Source organism: Perna viridis, chromosome 9 (genome assembly GCF_037379345.1).
Source record: "Perna viridis isolate PV_CMFRI_1.1 ecotype Kerala chromosome 9, ASM3737934v1, whole genome shotgun sequence".
NCBI lineage: Eukaryota > Metazoa > Mollusca > Bivalvia > Mytilida > Mytilidae > Perna > Perna viridis.
In genome coordinates this window covers 43928573-43948568 of record NC_142453.1, presented here as the reverse complement: position 1 = coordinate 43948568, position 19996 = coordinate 43928573, and the positions used below count along the sequence as shown (strand labels likewise).

The 19996-nt window shown below is 33.7% G+C and overlaps 1 protein-coding gene across 1 annotated transcript in view; it reads right to left on the bottom strand.

Moving 5' to 3' along the window:
• Positions 1-3952: 3952 nt before the first annotated feature.
• LOC148608652 (equilibrative nucleobase transporter 1-like) overlaps positions 3953-19996 on the bottom strand; it is a 110431-nt gene continuing 94387 nt past the window's right edge. Inside the window, exons 6-10 of the mRNA XM_088546054.1 lie at positions 11855-12019; positions 7539-7640; positions 6944-7130; positions 6035-6161; positions 3953-4644 (exon numbers count right to left, since the gene is read on the bottom strand). Of these exons, the coding sequence (XP_088402180.1) occupies positions 4459-4644; positions 6035-6161; positions 6944-7130; positions 7539-7640; positions 11855-12019 (767 nt within the window). The 3' untranslated portion in view covers positions 3953-4458. The remainder of the gene's footprint in view (positions 4645-6034; positions 6162-6943; positions 7131-7538; positions 7641-11854; positions 12020-19996) is intronic.

Below are 19996 nucleotides of genomic sequence, written 5' to 3'. Positions count from 1 at the left end.
TAATCACTTCCTGTATAAAAGTAATGGGTCGATTTTTAACATGAATGGTACAATGAGGGTATCGGAGGTTGGGGGGGGGGGGGGGGTGGAGTTTATCCCATAGAAGAGCTGTAAAAATATGTGTAATTGACCAATGCAGGACAAATGAAAGAACATAAGGGAATAACGAAGCTTTTTTCTCGTTCTCTTCTTTCTAATACACATATTTGTTGCTGCACCAGTGGCGGATGCGGAAGGGGTGGTGCAGGGGGTTGGCAACCATCCTTTTCATTAGAATATTTGTCAATTTCATGTGTAAAATTGACAAAAAAATGGTAATTTTTAAAAAAGTAATCAAGGTACACGGTGTCTGGAATCGCCCCTATGTACCTTAATGAAGAGTAAGATAATTACCGCACTGATAAAATCTAGGCAGTCGTCAAAGGGACTGTAAAAAGGGAAAATCTGTTTAACAAAGACATATCTGAGTAAAACCGGAAAGTTGAAAACTACCGCAACGGTCCTGACTTGGTACAGGCAAATTAGAATGTAAGGTGGGTTAAAACAGGTTTTATAGCGCCTGTAACCTCCTGCTTCCATTAAGATTCTTATTTCCGATATATTGTATTTCAACACATATTGGCTGTATTAATCAAACAATACTACTCAATTTGCCGAACATAAAGGTGACATGTAACAAGCTGAATAATTCAAAACCCGATGATTTAACATGTCACCTGTATAATTTCAAAACCCGATGATTTAACCTAACTGTACTAAGCGTACTTCTGTACATCTCCAATATGTGGACTGTAAATCGTAAAAGAACCTCCCTCCTGGGAACAGAAAATTTATTATCATTCTTAATGTCTTTAAACTTAAAAAAAAGTAAGTGATTGATAAGACGAAAATAATTGCGCATTAAAATGCCATTATTTTGTAACATCAGTGAAAACCGTATTTATTTTTCAGCCCGATTGAAACGTTTCGTCTTGATGACCATGTGTAATTGTCGTAATAAGAGCTATAAAGACTATCTTTCATCAAGTGTAAGTTTCCTTTTTCATACAATATTTTTGTGTTAAACGCAACGTATTAACAACTTCTATTACACGTTCCTGTCTTTTACACATTCCTGTCTTTTACACGTTCCTGTCTATTACACGTTCCTGTCTTTTACACGTTCCTGTCTTTTACACGTTCCTGTCTATTACACGTTCCTGTCTTTTACACGTTCCTGTCTTTTACACGTTCCTGTCTTTAGAATATATACATGACACTGTACTTTATTTAGTCATCTATGCAAAGTACAAACGAAAATAATCATTTTATTTCAACCAGCCTGTTGACCAAAGAGGTACAGTTAATGCCTATCAAAGTAAATAAGTAATCAAGGGAACCAAGATTACAGCAGAAAATAAAATAATGTAACTCAAAGACTAAGACTAGGCAGGGAAAACAGACCTACACAACATATAACATGAAACAACAACAATAAAACGTTGAAAGAAAACAAATCAGTCTCCACCAAAAACTGGGAGCATGGACCAGGTGCACAGGTAGGTTGAGCATCTTCTGCTTTTCTAGAAAAGGCCGATTTGCTCATAAAATATCTAAATGGCTTTATTGTAAATAGTTGTTTTCTATATTTACTTATTTACTATATTTACTAAAGTAAATTGAAGACTGATATCTTTTTGAATTTACTATTCTGGTATTTTTTTTTTGCATTTGAAGAGCAAATCATATGTAACATATGTAAAATGATCTTTCTCTTGTAATAGCTTTTCGAAATAAAATAAAATGGCGATGTACCACAAAAAAAGGGAATATAAAACATCAGAAATCATTGCATAAAGAGAATAGAAATAGTGAGCATGTTAAAAAGACAACAACCCCATCGGGATGAAAACTGTCAGCTCATGGTCACCGTTCTACAGGGCACCAGGAAGAAGAAGGAACATATGTTCATTGTATCACAAAATGTTTTAAATGATGACGTAATTGTAAATGTAAATATAAATCAGGAGAAAATATCATGAGATAAAATATCCAGTATTATCGTTGAGGTCTTTCAAACACTATAGAAAACTGTTAAAGAGTCAACACGATTAGACATAGAATTAAATGTTTAGGTATTGTATAATGTAGAATGTTATTCAAAGTTTGTTAATAATAAAACAGATATATCGTAAGAACCGAGTTAACCTTTGCAATGGTGTCCATTTCAAAACATGTCCCTAAATGAAAACAAATAATAATATTACAATTCATAACGAAAAAAAAAACAACAAAATTGAACATAGTGATTAACCGGACATACAAAATATATAACGAACAATATAGCTTGAAAGTACGGATTATCTCGAGGCATTTGAAACTGTCTCCACTTTGTACATTGTATCTGAACAGATTTGGCAAAAAGTACCGAAGCGTCAGCATGAGACTGATTTACGAAAGTCTTGTAAACCATTTTCATGTATATTGATTTCTCTTTGGAAGCCTTTGAATTTTCTTTTTCAGTTAGTACGTTCGTTTTTCTTTATCTTTCTTTAGACATCTAGTAATAGAGATAACTCGGTATCTCATTAACACAGTGTTTTCTAGGTGTGTTTTATTTCTTGTCTCAAAACCGAAAAACCACTATTCGTACCGTAAGTGCCCTGACATATGGATAAACCGGTATTCGTACCGTTAGTGCCCTGACATATCGAGAAACCGCTATTCGTACCGTAAGTGCCCTGACATATCTAGAAACTGCTATTCGTATCGTTAGTGCCCTGACATATAGTGAAACCGCCATTCGTACCGTTAGTACCATGACATATCTAGAAACTGCTATTCGTATCGTTAGTGTCCTGACATATCTTGAAACAGCCATTCGTACCGTTAGTGCCCTGATATATCGTGAAACCGCTATTCGTATCGTTAGTGTCATGACATATAGATAAACCGCCATTCGTACCGTTAGTTCCCTGACATATCGTAAAACCGCCCTTCGTACCGTTAGTGCCCTGACATATCGTGAAACCGCTATTCGTATCGTTAGTGCCCTGACATATCGTGAAACCGCCATTCGTACCGTTAGTGCCCTGACATATCGTGAAACCGCTATTCGTATCGTTAGTTCCCTGACATATAAATAAACCGGTATTCGTACCGTTAGTGCCCTGACATATAGATAAACCACTATTCGTATCGTTAGTGCCCTGACATATCGCGAAACCGCTATTCGTACCGTTAGTGCCCTGACATATGATTAAAACGAGAAACTACTATTTGTACCGTAAGTGCCCTGACATATCGAGAAACCACTATTCTTACCGTTAGTGCCCTGACATATCGAGAAACCACTATTCGTACCGTTAGTGCCCTGACATATCGAGGAACCACTATTCTTACCGTTAGTGCCCTGACATATCGAGGAACCACTATTCTTACCGTTAGTGCCCTGACATATCGAGAAACCACTATTCGTACCGTTAGTGCCCTGACATACCGAGAAACCGCCATTCGTACCGTAAGTTCCCTGACATATCGTGAAACCGCCATTCGTACCGTTAGTGCCCTGACATATCGAGAAACCGCCATTCTTACCGTTAGTGCCCTGACATATCGAGAAACCACTATTCGTACCGTTAGTGCCCTGACATATCGAGGAACCACTATTCTTACCGTTAGTGCCCTGACATATCGAGAAACCACTATTCGTACCGTTAGTGCCCTGACATACCGAGAAACCGCCATTCGTACCGTAAGTTCCCTGACATATCGTGAAACCGCCATTCGTACCGTAAGTTCCCTGACATATCGAGAAACCGCTATTCTTACCGTTAGTGCCCTGACATTTAATTGATATTCCTCTATGTTAGGTTTATTATCTTCGTGTTAGCGATTCTTATTTTCATTTTGTGCTAACAACAAACAAATATTATTTGATGATAGTTTTGTCACACTTTGCAAAACGACTAGATTGAAAGATCTTGTTATAATTAGTTATAAACAAACAAGATATAAAGAGTACAATTACTATTAAATATCTCTATGCTTATGTATACCTTCAATCAGTTGACCCAATGAGAGCATTTCGTAAAAAAGTTTTCTGCTTAATTTCGTTTATGTCATATATACATATGCTTTCATTATTGTTTGAAATAATTTATGTTTATATAACCATATTGTCATTAACACAGTGTACAGTTTTTGTTTCTAATATTAATAATTATTACAGTGGCAAGAATCGTTTTCATCAGATGATACCATAGATTGTTAAGTACGAAGTGCAGTGAATCTTATACTCGAATGAATGTCATTCAGTATATTCATATTTATTACCAACTGAACATTGTCGATAGAGTTTAGAGCAATTTAGATCTCTATATGGAAATTACATGTCGTTGAGTAAATTCTCCTAGTTTATCAAGAGAATAATATTCCTGAAGACACATTGTCATCTTAGTCAATAGTAATAGATGCACGTCAAGTCTGTATTATTCTCCTTCTACTATTGTCAGTATCGTCTTCTATGGTGACCACTAACTGTTCTCTACCATTAGCTGTATTTGGTGACGAACTATCGAGGAGTAAACCTATTCTACAGTGGTACAATATCACAAATGGATGAGCACACGATACCAATAACAAGGCCAGTAGTAATAAATTTATCTGCAAAACAATACACCAACGTATTTATACAAATATAATGGAAAATAGAAAAAAAGAAATCGACACCACCGTGCAGCCAAAATAAGTTTACACAATTTATTAACTTTCTAATTATCCACCTTCATTGCACAGTAATGTCAAGGTAAATAAAACTTTCACAATATTTCTTAGCTAAGTATAGAACTATGCCACTAGGCCAATCTTCTTCAATGATAATTCGAAATACATCAGCCACTAGGCTAATCTTCTACAATAAGAATAATTAGAAATACATCCGCCACTAGGGCAAACGTCTGCAATAATAATTCAAAATACATATACCACTAGGCCAATCTTCTTTAATAATAATTCAAAATACATATACCACTAGGCCAATCTTCTTTAATAATAATTCAAAATACATATACCACTAGGCCAATCTTCTTCAATGATAAATCGAGAGTACGATGTATTAAGTTTCTTACTGTCACTGACAAGGGTGTTCTAAATGGCTCTTTTCATGTCTTATAATCATAATTAAGATTCGAAGACTTTTAAGGAATTTCAAAAAAAAGTATTTTACTTACTGAACACGTTGTATTAGTATTAAAATTATTAACATGTACATCAAAAAATGAAATAATAAACGTGAAACAGTTTATTTGCCTGGGTTCCTGTATGTTATGTGAAGACCATTATCTTTAACTTCTTCCAAATGACAATCATTGAGTGAATATGTAATATAATTAGCTAATTCCTCTTTCAGTGTTGCATAAATATTCGACCGGAAAAATTCGTGTTCGTCGTTCAAGACCTCATTCAAATCACCACTTATATACACTTAGTGTAATATGGTTTATTTTTACAAGGAAGCAAAACGGTGAAGAAAATTTTGAAATTGGCCCAGATTTGTTTTGGTATAATCTTTTAATCTGCGAAGGAATATGAAACGTTATTAGTACTGATGTTAGAGTGTGACATATTATGCATCTTAAAAAGCAATTACTCACGGAACATGATAGAACAAACGTCCATAGAATTGCTTTAATACGTATCCCAAAATCTTCATATATTTTAGCTTTTGTGATAATTCAATTTGTAGAAGTCCCACGTAGACTGTGTATTGTACATATCAACCTGGGGTCTTGTATTATTCTTTTTATTTGATTCAGAAAAACTAGAAGATTATAACCAACAGCTGTGTTTTTGCATAGCAAATAAGCTTGTATTGTCAAAACATGGGTTTTACAAAATACCTTTCAGCAGTGTACTTTTTATAAATTATTTTTAAACAGCAAATTTTATTACCATGTCCGCAACAAAAAGCTACTTTGTATTGAAATAACATAAATTGATGAACAAAGTTATAACACAGATGCAAGTTACGGTGATAAATGTTATAGCCACTCACATAAAAAGGATCGCCATTAAGTTCTGTCTTTATAAAAGATTGAAATGGAAATCTAAGAAGACATATAATACTGGAGGCAAGAAAGTGTAAACCAATCAATTTTCCAAAATGCTCTGCAGGGAAATGCCTGAATAAGAAAAAAGAGACATTCATGTCACAAAAAGCAAAATGATAAAAATTTTTAAAAAATATCAATTTTCATTTCCGAAAAAGATATTCGTAAAATGAAGGATTTTATATCTAATCTTATCCATCAACTTTCTTTGAAAATTATATCTTTTATTTATGATCTCTATATCATTAAAATCATTATTGGCTAATGCCAGTAATAATTAATGGTTTTTTTTCTCTTTATTTCACGAATAATAAAAAATGTATTTTTATTGCTTTCGTCGAATGTTAAATGTTAGAAAAAGCGTCTTCGTAGCAAATTTACGATTGGCGTTAAACGTTTGTCAAAATATTGTTTAAACGGACAACAACAGACTTGAATAGTTCCAATGACCCCATTAATTTACAATTTGATATATAGTTTGATTTCACTTTTGATATATTCTTAAGTGGAAACATTCAGAACATTTTTTTTATGATGAAAACTTCCGTTATTCAAACTATCTAAACAAAAGGGGTTCTCTTTTAATCAACAACAAAAACTGTTTTGTTTTTCTGTTTGAACAATAGCTCAACTATTAAACAAGAGGAAAATCGTCCTAATATATAAAGAGAAAAATTGATAACAAAGAACATAAAAAAAACCATTGACCGCCACTGGATTGCAGGTTCCTGGCTTGGGACAGACACATTAAGTATGTAACGTGGTGCAAACTTAATTAAAAAGAATTAAAAATTAATATGATGAACAATAACTGAATTATCATTAAACATGTTAAAAAAGTATACAAAACTTACAAATGAGTTAGAAATGCACAAATGGCTGTCATTACAGCCACCCTCTCTACGGCTTGTACAATGAATCCAGCTACTTGTAACTGTATTGATGGTATCATTACAATAATGCTATTCATTAAGGCTATGGCAAATGTCACAAAAATTATAAACTGTACATTCTTCATTTGCAGTATCAATGGATTACCAGCTAACAAACAATAATATATATATATACATATGATAACATGTACAGTTCATTTACATGAAAATTAAAAAATATAAAGAAACTTAATGAGGACAGTTGATGTGGTTGGTTATTAAATTGACACCTTAAAAATTATGCATTTGCCAATGGTAATTAGCTGACCTTTATTCTTTTTTCATTACTATTGTGAAAATAAAATAATAAATATTGGAAAAAGGTTCCTATATAGAAAATTATGTCTAATATCTCGTTTTCTTTATAAAACATAAATGTACAACTTCGAGAATGCATAATGTTCTGAATTTTAAAGCAAAAAGTTGTCCACATTTCCGGTCTAGAATTTTGCTCCACTTCAATCACTTTAATATGCTATTGCTTCAATAACGTAATGGACTTTAAATTGTAGCTTACAGAATGATTGATTTCGTCTCCAATCTACAAGTAATCCTACTAACGGCCCCACAGGCAGGGCTATGGTCTGAACTGCTCCAAATAATTCGCTGTATTTATGCACTGAAATGAAAATCCGGACAATCCTTTTAATAATAAATTTGTTTGTAGGAGTCCTAGTCTTACTTCACTTACAGACAAAAAAGCGCATTTAGAAAGAGCCTTGAGTGATTTGTAAATTAATCACCGAATTTTCAAATGAGATTTTGACAAGTATAGGTTCTTTAGCATAACCTGCCTACACAATAGTGAAATGTCTGATTGTAATGATCAGATCGATGACAAATACAGCACAAACCATAATTCGGTTATTAAAGTAGAAGCATGAAAGAGTAATCAAGGGAACCAAGTTTATAGGGTAATAAAAATAATGTAATCCAGGGACAAAGACCAGACATGGAAAACAGACATACACAAAGAACATAAAGTATCTACAATCATACATACAAAGTAACAAAAGCAAATGAGCAACTCGGACTACACTAAAAACTGGGAGCATGGACCAGGTGCACCGGTAGGGTAAGCGCCCTCTGCTTTTCTAGAAACACCCGCCGAGTTGCTCATAAAAAGTCAAGTCCGGGGTAGACAAACGAGGAAGGGAAAACTATGACCCGTTGAATAAATCAGTTTTCATGGTGCAGATGGATACACCATAATGATCCACGAGTTCATGATGACGACCATAAAACTTCTGTAGTGATGACTTCAATCTTGTAGCAACATAACCCAGTTGCTACAAGCTTATTGGTTAGAGTTCTAGCGCGATACAAAAAGTCTGCGTAGTTTTGGCATAACGTATGAGTTGTGATATGAACACTCCGTACGCAGGTGCTGAATGGATGTTGCCACAGATGAAAGGAAAGTTGACAATTCTGAATGAAAAGTCATCACGTTTTTCGTAAAGTTTGGTCAATAGTTTTCCTTTACCATCGATTTATAAGTGTACGTCAAGATATGAGGATGACTTCACAGTGTCTGTAGTATCCTTTATCTCAAGTTCTTTTGGGTAGATGCGATGTATCAAATCCCCGAAATTAGGATTGTTTAAAGATACGTCATCTATATAGCGGAAACTGAGATTGAAGGATCTAGCCAAACGATATTCTTTCTTTCTGATCAGATCAGCTATAAAGGCAGCCTCATAAGAGTGACGGAATAGGTCAGCAAGTAAAGGATCACAATTTGTTCCCATTGGAATGCCGACCGTTTGTTGAAAAAACACGTCCATCACACTGGACAAATATGTTGTCGATTAAAAATTCCAGCATTTTGTAAACATCTACCTCTGTATATTTGGACGATGATTTGGAAGTATTTCTTACAAAGTATGAGGAATCTCTACCAAGAACTATATATTTGTATCTAGGTGTACCATCTTTTTTGGAAAAACAACGGTGTATAATGTTTTTAAGTCGGGATTTTAACTGAGTATGGGGAATAGAAGTATACAGTGTTGAAAAATCATAGGTTTTAATGTTATTATATTCAGATAATAGTCTTGAACTGATTGTCTCCAAAAGATCCACATTGAATTAATACCACTACGGGCGTAACTAGTATTGTGGTAAGATTGCAGACCCTCTTTGACAGTTGTGAGTGTAGAAGTTGAAAGTTTTGACTAAGGTTTGGTGGTACATTTTGCAGATCCAGCTATAAAACGTTGTTTGTATGGATTCTTGTGGAGTTTAGGAATACAGTACATAGACGGTAAATCAAAATCATCGTCCTTGGTAGAGAGACCAAAAGAGAATAGCACAGATTTATGGTTTTCCACAATCTCTTCTTTTGAGAGAGTGGTAGCAGTATAGGTTTTATCACTGCTATTATGTGCCGACAAAAACAATGTTGTTTTGGGCTTTGTCTGCTGGTACGACAACATATTTGTCATGTATAGTAGACAATGTTTTTGCTACATTGGGGTTTCTGAAAACTGATTGATCTACTTAAAACTTGCATTCGTTTCAAAATTAAAGACTTCACGACCTTTAACCACTCTGACAGAGAATCAATGTCTTCTTCTTCTCCTTTTATTCATTTTCTTGCATAGTCCTCGACGGCATCCATAAGAACTTTAAAGTTATAATTCCAATTTATTGAGCGTGATTCACGGTACTTGGGACCTTTAGAAAGGATATTACGCAGGTATTCGTATTCGATAATGGTTAAAGCTCCAGTAACGACGTGACCAGAAGGACCATATTTGAATGAAACAATGACATTAATCTTATGACTTGGATTTTCTTAAAACGCATGTCATGATTTGACATTGTTTACGTTTTACACCATCCTATTCTTTCGTTCCTCATTTAAAACAATGATAAGTTCGTCGAGTTAACATCCTGGTTATTCTACAGAAGGTCCCTATAGTACACTGAGTGTATACCTTAATGCCAAGAGACAAGAAGACGATGCCTTATTTTACCATTGACTAAGTGTAGAAACTTATATTGACTGAACTTATACATTTATTGCGGTTTTAAATTGGCATCAAATTGAATGAGTTCCCTCCTTTCTGATAATATTTAACTAAAACTAAAATTTAGATATTTTCCATATTGCATAAATACAAATCTGACTTTAAATGGAATACACCACTAAAATTGTGAGAACTACGAATGAGAGCAGATTGCATGAATCATTAAACAAATATTGATAAAATAGAAAGAAAATTGTAGACTACACTCAATATATTTAACTTATTTCGTTTTACTTGCCAAATCATTTTTGTTTTCAAATAACTCAACAATATCCTTATATTTTCTTATTTCTCTAAACATTTCTTCTGAAAAGATCTGTGTTAACTGAATTAGTAGGCAAGTGTATTACTGCATCTGGCACGCAGGCTGTTGTTAGGGTATCTGTAGTCTTCCATTAATCATATTATTTTGATATCACTAGCAACTTATTCAATTAAATATAAGGCATGCATGAAATACTGCGACTCCCTTTGCCTTATTATTGTTATTTCCTTGGAATTATTGAATATGTAGTTATCATACTGGTGACTTTGGTCTTGATTGTGGCATTGCACATACATTTAGCTCAATCAAATCTGTTAACATAATTTCGAATGAAAAGGAGCCGTAAGGAAATGTTATTTGTATATATCTGTATTTGTTATTATGGTCATTCACATAGATTGTTGTATGTTGTTTTTCTGACTGTGTACTTACTTAATTATAAACTACCCAAGAGAATAACACATTTGTGTATGGTGATAAAACGGAAAAAAAGATAATTACTATATAATATTAACGTAGTGTATTCTTTCCTCTTTTCCTGATAGATCGTGACCGTGTTGAAATATTATTTTATTGCCATGTATCTATGAATTGATCGTTTTATCTACTTCTTGAACGGCAAGATATTTGCGATATCAAATCGTGGAAGAATGTGATGAGAAACATTCGACGTTGTGATTGGTTGTTGTGCACCATTTTCTACAAAAACTGATTGGTCGAAACTAGAATTGTTTAACGATAACACGCCATCTATATAGCGGAACTGAGATTGAAGGATCTAGCTAAACGATGTTCCTTCTTTTGGACCCTATAAATTAAGCCTCAAAAGAGGAAAGGTATAGGTCAGCAAGAAGAGGCGCACAATTTGTTTCCAATGGAATGCTACCGATCGTTTGTTGAAGATGTGTCCAACAAACTGGACAAATATGCTGCCGATCAAAAATTCCAGCACTTGAAAACATCGTATTTGGTTTATATTAAAGATGATTTGGAATTGTTTTTTATTGTTGCAAAGTATGAGGAATCTCTACCAAGGACTACATATTGTTTGTAGATGTATACTGTTTTAGAATCGGGATTTCAACTGAGTATGGGGAATAGAAGTATAAAGAGTTGAAAAATCATAGGTTATAATGCTATTGTATTCTAATTATAATCTTGAATTGAGGGTTTCCAGAAGAAATTTTCAGGGTCCAAATCGAATTGATACCACTACAGGAGTAAAAATTGTCTTGGTAGGACTGGAGATCCTCTTTGACGATGAGTATATCAGTTTTGAGAGCGGTTTGGTGGTGCAGATACAGCTATTGTAGCTTTGTTTGAATGAATTTTGTGAAGTTTAAGAATTTATACATAGACGGTAGATCACGGTTAAATTACTCATGAATTTTTACTATTTCAAAATATTTACTCGCGTTTTCTAATTTTAACATCATAACAAACTCGCCGAGGCTCATTTGTTCATACTGAAATTAAGTATCTTGAGTTGAGATATTGAATTGTTATTGTTGTATTTTGTTGCCCATAGTTACTCACCATCCTCGTTAGGGGTACCATAAGATTCAAACATCAGCCTGAAATTACTATCATAGTTAAAGGCTCGGAGTTGGTATATACTGAACCATATTACTGACCATATAAAAATAGATGACGCAGCTGATACTTTAAATGTTTGGAGGTTAAGACAACACTTTTGTCCATCTGAAATGAGAAGAACAAAATGTTAACTCAATGAAAATGAGCATTCTATTACAAAACTTTGAATGCTAATTTAAATGGACTAAATGCTATGCTTGCTGTAAGTCTTTTTTAGAAAATAACAAATCGGATTTATATGATCTTTTGAAAAAGGTAACAGAAAAAAAAATAGCAACAACATTACCGAACAATAATCATAAACGAGCGATTAATAATCAAGTCAAGTCCAAATTAAATCTGGCAAAATAGATATTACACCTCCGGATCAGCTGCTACCGTAATGGTCCTGACTTGTTACAGGCATGTTATACGAAATGGTAGGTTAATGCTAGGTTTTACAGCGCACTAACCATCCCTCTCCCATTGCGGCGTGAATATACTAGTAGTGATTAAAAAGCATTTGCACGCTATCAGAGTAGTTACACCTCTAGAAACGTATAACGTTCCCAATCCCACGCACGCGAAACGCGAAACACATTTCAATAAATTGTGGTAGAATATACTCAATTTTAAGATAAAAGAGTATTTTATTTTTGCTTATGCGATACCATCTTATTGCTTTAAATATAAAAAAGAAAGTAATTTGTATGTGAAAAATGTCCATATTTGGTGTATATTGATTAATGGGAACACATTTGCCTTGCTTCAGGAGAACAAAAATACCACAATTTCATAAAATATTAGTAAAAAGTGCTCTTTTTTAAAATAATTAAACTATTTCAACTAATGTTATACCATCTTATTTCTCTAAAAAAAATAGCAATACATTGTTGATATAAAATATGTACATTTTATTATACATGGTACATTGCAAAAACATTTTCACTGGTCTGGGGCCCCGTGAAGGTCCGGGTGTTTAAAAGAATAGGCCTGCAGCAGCGCTAAGCTTGTCGTAAAAGGCGACTAAATAGTGCTCAGAAACCTAGCCGGGGGTTAGGCGCTCTGCCCACAGAGCAACTGGGATGTGTGCCCCAGGTGGTGGAATGGGGTACCCCTGGCATGTTACATGCTGGGGTTGTCAGGCTATAATATGAAAAAGCCTGACCGCAAACCATAGTGGTGCACCGTGTTGGGAAAGATGCCACGTTCATCGCACGTTAAAGAACCCTGCTGTGGTATTCGATAGGAGTAGGAACCTTTGCGCTCCGCCACATGAGGCTAAATTGCCCGACCTTACCCATCCCCCCTTTTTCTAGTGGCAATCAAAATTTCTTGACCCTGTTGTCCTTGTGACCCATCCTTTTTTTTATAATTTCATGTTCATTTTATCATTCATTTCATCTTCATTGTCTGAATATAGCTGAAATATTGCTGCTCGGACGTTAAACCCCAACAAACAAACAAACAAAGACTGGTCTGGGAGTATGAATATATTCAAATTTCATAAAATTGGAGTAATATATACACAAGTTTTATTCTCAAACGACAAACTATTACCAGTAGAGAATGATCGCCATGAAATAAATAAAAAAAATATAGTTCGGGAATTTTTTCTTCGATCATTCCGGATGGCCATTCAAATATTTTATTATATGTACAAATAATGTTCGAATGTTTGAAACCAATTAATTCCTTCAAGTATTGATTCATAACAAAATATTGTCTTTACAATGTAAGAGGGTATTGATTTTGGCATAGAAAACGAAATTACAACAATATTCCGTAAAATTGATCTACCAAAGGAGCTATTTTTATCATCCAATCAGCATACAGAACCGCTGCACGAAAAATACTGCACGATACACGAAGAACGAAGCACGATGTGTGCACACGAAAAGCATACGCACACGAAACCCACGCTGCACGACACACGATCCCTCGAAACACGCACACGAAGCACACTAAAATGGGAATGTTACATGTTTAGTTTTTAGTGTAGTCTGAGTTGCTTATTTACTTTTGTTACTTTGTATGTATGATTTTAGTTACTGTATGTTCTTTGTTGTGTATCTCTGTTTTCCATGTCTGGTCTTTGTCTCTGGATTACATTCTTTTGATTACCGCTATAACCTTGGTTCCCTTGATTACTTTTTCAAGATGTGTAGTCATTGCTCCAGCGTAGCGAATCAATAAAAATAAAAATCATATACAGGAGATGAAGGTATATAGATATATTCGAGAACATTTATTCGTTTTATTTGTATCTGTTCATCCCAGTTCATCCCAAATGTAATGCCAAATACAAACGTTCTACTTTTGACAAAGATGAAATCCTGAACACCCATAAGTCCTTCATGTCTTCTCTCATCATCGAAACAAAACATGACGACTTACCTTACTTGTACTGGTTTCCCAAACTTCATAAGAATCATACAAATAAAGGTATATAATAGCAGGATCTTCATCGTGCTCCACGAAATAAATGTCAGTTCATCTTACAGAGATATTGTCCGTAGTGAAGGATGGAAAGCAAGCTTGTTTTAATACCACCTACTCTTGTAGTTCCATTAATCATATGTGGATACTTGCAAATTCTAAAGATTTACTTCATAACCTAAAATCCCGCAGCTTTTCGGAAATTAGTATTCTCCAAATTTTTGATTTCTCAATTCTTTACAATCCGTTACCACATGATGAATTGAAATCTCGTTTGAAAGAACTTATTTGTAAATTATTTTGCTGTTACGAAAAGTTATGTTGTTCTTGGTTACAAATCCACATATTTTTTTTCTAAAACATCACAGAAGGGCAAAGTGGGCTACACAGAAAAGCAGGTTTGCGATATGCTTGATTTCCTCATTGATAACATATTTGTCACATTCGGAAGAGCAATTTTTCAACAACAAGTTGTCATTCCAATGGGCACTAACTGTACTCCTCTCCTAGCCGATTTGTTTTAATATTCATATTTACTTTATTCAGAATCTCGTAAATCAAAGCAAAATAAGCATATGATAAATCCGTTAACTTTACATACAAATATAATGATGACGTATTGTCCATCAACAACCCTTCTTATGGTAAATGGGTACCGTCAATACATCCTCCAGAGCTCTAGATAAAGGAGACTACAGAAACAGGTTGTTCTGCATCTTTCTAGCACCTACATCTGGAATTTGACAACAGTGGTCATTTCAGCACTAAAGTTTATATCATAAATGTTTCTTACTTGTGCAGCAATACCCCATAATCTCTTGCATATGGTGTTTATATTTCTTTCACACCTGATTCTCTATGCTGATTTCTTTGAATGCCTTAAATATCTGCGTAACTCCCCTGAACCAGGGATATGAGGAACTTTGTTTTAGAAGGTTTCTTACTAAATTCTTTTCTAGATATCAGTCCTTGTTTGAAAAATACTCAGTTTCTTTTTAAAAAAAAATAGTAATTAAAATTGTTTTTGTAACTTGTTCTTTGTGCGATTAAACGATTATGACAGTAGCATGCAAATGCCTTTTAATCACCACTGGTACAATGTATATTCACGCCACAATGGGAGAGGGGGGTTAAGCGCGCTGTAAAACCTATATTTAATCCACCATGTCTTTTGAAATGCCTGTACCAAGTCAGGACCATTGCGGTATTAGCTGATCCGGTAGTTTAATATCTATTTTGTCAGAATTACTTGAATTGCTTATTAAACGGATAAGTATAAGGTAATTTTCTGTTACCCTTATTCAAATGTACTTATTCACTAAATCACGTTGTTTTTGAAAAGAAACATAAAAAAATGTGTCAAGAACTGTAAGAATTATCACCAACAACTATTGATGTTTGCATAAAGAAATCTATACTTTGGTTTGCGTGCATATAACATATCTGACGGATTATTCAATACAAAGATCAGACATTTGCTTTAATCTTAAGAATCTGGATATTCCGTCCTGTTGTTAATACCTATAACATGAATTTCAAATTGAATATTGAGATAATAACGAGATATGAGCTTGAAATGTAAATGTGCTGATCACTGAAAGTTAATTGATAGAGGAGGAAACCTTTCACATGAAAAATCTTGGGTAAGATGCGCAGAGTACATTATATTATCTACTAATCTATAAAATAGACAATAAAGAAAATAAATAGAGGAATGATACTTTTTTATATAACATAAATAGATTCTGTAAAAACCTTTAATTTTTACAGCATTATGCATGTTTTTTATGAAAGTTCATTAAGAAGAGTTATTAGAAAATTATCAAGGGAATCGAGATTCGAGCAGAAACTAATATTAAGAAATTATATTCTAAAGATACAGGCATGGAAAATAGACACAAATGACAAAGAACATCAAATATAAAAAAAAAATATAACTCCTTAAAAGCTTGGAGTATTGACTAGACGCACTGGTAGGGTTAGCATCCTCTGCCCCTCTGGAAACGCCTCTGAGTAGTTAGTAGTTTATAAATGTTACGTCTGAAGTAGACGAACGGGGAAATGAAAATAATGACACGGTGAACAAATCAGTTTTCATGGTATAGATGGATATACCATAGCAAACATGACGACCATAAAACTTATGTTTTGAAAACATTTAATTCACTACTCTCGTCAATGAAAACAAAGCCTTGCTATATTGTCCTTAAATGAACAGTCACCAATGTTCTTTTATTTTCTGAATCGTTAAAATGTCTTCAGATCGTTTCATTGGAGTATAATTTAAAATGTTAAATTCGGGTATCAATAGAATAAATATTATAACACAATAAATACTTAAAATAGCCAGAAATGTATTGAAACTAAAGGTATGAAACGTGGACGGAAAACAGGACTTACTCTCGATTCTGTTTCTGTATATGATTATTAATTTCACATTGTATATTATATTTATCATTTGAGAAATACGGGGCAGTAATGTTAACTTATTTGTAAATAAACTTGTCATTAGCTGAATTTCATTCTAAAAATGATGAAGGTAAATGTATCATCAGTAGATGTTTGAGTGATCGAAATCATGGAATCAGCCAGTTTGGAATCAAATTCTGGAATGTCTAATAACATTATTTGTGGTCGTTTAAGATATTTTCCGATATATTCACGCCTCAATAACGTGGGGGTGGCGGCTGTATAGCCTAGATTTTACCCACCAATTCGTTAAAAATACATGTACCAAGTCTGGACCATTGTGGTATCAGCTATTTCAGTGGTGTAATATCTCTTTTGTCAGCTTTAATTTGGACTTGACTTGATTATAGATCGGATTAGTGTTCGATAACTTTGTTGTTACCTTTATCTATGATCAAATTAAATTACGAAAGGGGAAAACAAGAACAAAAAATCAAAACTGTCGAATTACTGGACATACCTGTACAACAGATATTGTAACAGTTCACTTCGTCTGGTAGCTGTAAAACTATTTGGAAATATATAGGTGGTAAATAGACAAAAAAGCCAAGTGATCTTTAGTCCATCTAACACAAACCAAAATAAAAAAGATTTCAACCGGTGCATTAAGCTAGCACAGCTGATGTATCTTTCTGTATTATGTTTAAACATCACTGTTATAATTAAACCAACTAATGACATTCAAGTCATACAAAATGTTCAAGGCAATTAGAAACAAAAGTATCAGATTTGTTAGAGGAAAACAAATAATATGTTTTGCTAAAGATAATTGTCTTTTGTATTAATAAAGGTCATGCTATCTCGTGAAGAATCTCTTATTAGCTCAAGGATTTGAAAACGTAATTCAAATCCATTTATACCGTGTAAAGATTCAGTTATTGAAGAAACTTGAACAGGAGCTGATTGTAGTAAAAACAAAGGAACTTCTTTGAGCTTGCAGGCATATAAAAGATGATCATTGCTAGAAAATACAATACAAACTTTGAAATATATAAATCAATATCATGGTAGGCCATGAGCAATTCATATACTGTAGCTGGTGGCGTATTAAGTTTCAGTCCCCGTAAGAATCAGGCAATAGGTGAAACATGATATGGATAAATCCATAATTTTGATAGTGTTATTTGACTATTTGCACCTTCAGAAAAAAAAAACAAAATTTTCCATATCATGTTGGACCACTGAGTTACAATTTCACTGTAATGCATTGAAAATTAACATTTCAAGGGCAGAGAACCTCATTTTTCTGAGATTCTATTGGAGAATTTCTGACCAAAGCCAGTGATGCAGAGATCAAATAATGGTCTTTTCAAATAGAGAAATTATCCTTGACTGATATTACTTTGTCAGATTGGAGGGAGATTTTGACAATATTTCAGTCTTATCATAAGAAATATTAAAAAAAACCTTAAGAGACTGCACATATTATGATAGCATCTACAGGCACCGAATGTGCAACAGCCATTACACGTTAAATTTTCTACTTGAAATACACGGTGTTGTCTTTTGGCTTACACGTTCTACGGGTTAACATAATTTTTCAATCGGAGAGATGCCGTTGAATATTCTGCCGGTTGGTATCTGGTTTCTGATATATCGATTGCTCTATATTCAAGATTTTCCCCCAAATACCGTTCGGATGTACGTTTAGTGATTGACACTTTACAACTGTACAAATGTCTTGTGACAACATTTTAGGGATCCAAATTGAAAATATCTTTATACATGAGTATGTTATATATTTAATGAAGGTATTCAATTTCCGATTAATTTATACGCTATAACCTAATTTGGGTCCGTTTACGCTGAAACATAATCCGCGGATTATTCAGCGTAAACGGACCCAAATTTTAAAAAAAAATGATATATCCATCACTTTTACTAACACTGAGTAGACAGCAACTTTAATTTTGCCGCCATGTAGTAATTCTAGTAAACAAATTGGCCGCCATTTTAAAATCAGCGGCAAGACAGTTATTAAAGCAGGAATTTGACATGAACCCGGCTGACATAAAGTTAGCAGAAGTGAGTTCAAAATTACCATATCCAATCGAATCCCCAGTTACGTATGTCTGATCATCATGGTTTACGTTTTGTGCAACACGTGTGTCATTCTGGAGAGGAAGAGGTACCAAACTGTTTTCAGATTCATTTGATGATGATGTGGTTGGTGTAACAAGTTAGGCAATGGTATCGCTCACTGTTTTTTTTTCTGCATAGTTGAGCAATGGCGATTGTAACTACGGACAGATGCTTCGCTTTTGTGATGTTGACAAACGAAAAGTAGTTCCGTAAAAGACGGGCGTTGCCTAAATAGCAAGTTAGTTTATACAATTGAAACAATGTTGATTTTTGTCAACAAACCAATCAAATGGCATGATTCTCATCAAATTAAAATGTTTACATATATTATATTCTTCTACATTGAACCTAAACTATTGGTGCTTTGTTTCCTGTGCATATTATAATACAACACTAAAAACATGTTAATAAATCTCAAAATGTTTTAACCGCATGTGAAAAATATAATCAGTTTCATAAACTTTTTTTTCAATTTTAAGACTTTTAATTCTTGAATTATTACATGATAAAACCTTTATTTTATCAGCCAACGTGATTGCATCGACTTTTTTTTAATTGCAAAGAACCATTATGCTTTATGCTTTTTTAGTAGATAGCATGTAATAAAAAAGAATTGCATATACTGTAGTGAAGTAGTTTATATCATCCCTAGTTGGAAGTATCATCTTTAGAAATCGGTAAGCTTACCAAAATTATATTCCATATCTAAATGCAATTCACTTCAATTTGTTCTTGGTTTTCTACTTGCTCGTCAATAAAATTCAAGGAAATAACTTATCTGTGAAATGTATTTGACATCTAACAAGAACTTTACTATAATTGTCTGAAAATCACACTTCTTATTACAAAAATTGAAGTTTAAACGACTCTACAAATTGAATTCAAAAACGCTAAGCCAACGCGACAAATAATATTTGTTCTAACAACTCTGTATGACGAGAAGAATTACCATCAAGTTGATGGATAGTTGAGAAGTTCGTAGAAAATTGAATAAATGTTTGGTGATGAATGTAAATTGAATTCAAGCACACAAATTGTAAAATTTAATCCGATATGTTTGAGATGTCTTGACATGTCTACTAAAGTGGAAGGACGGAAATCATATAAACAAAA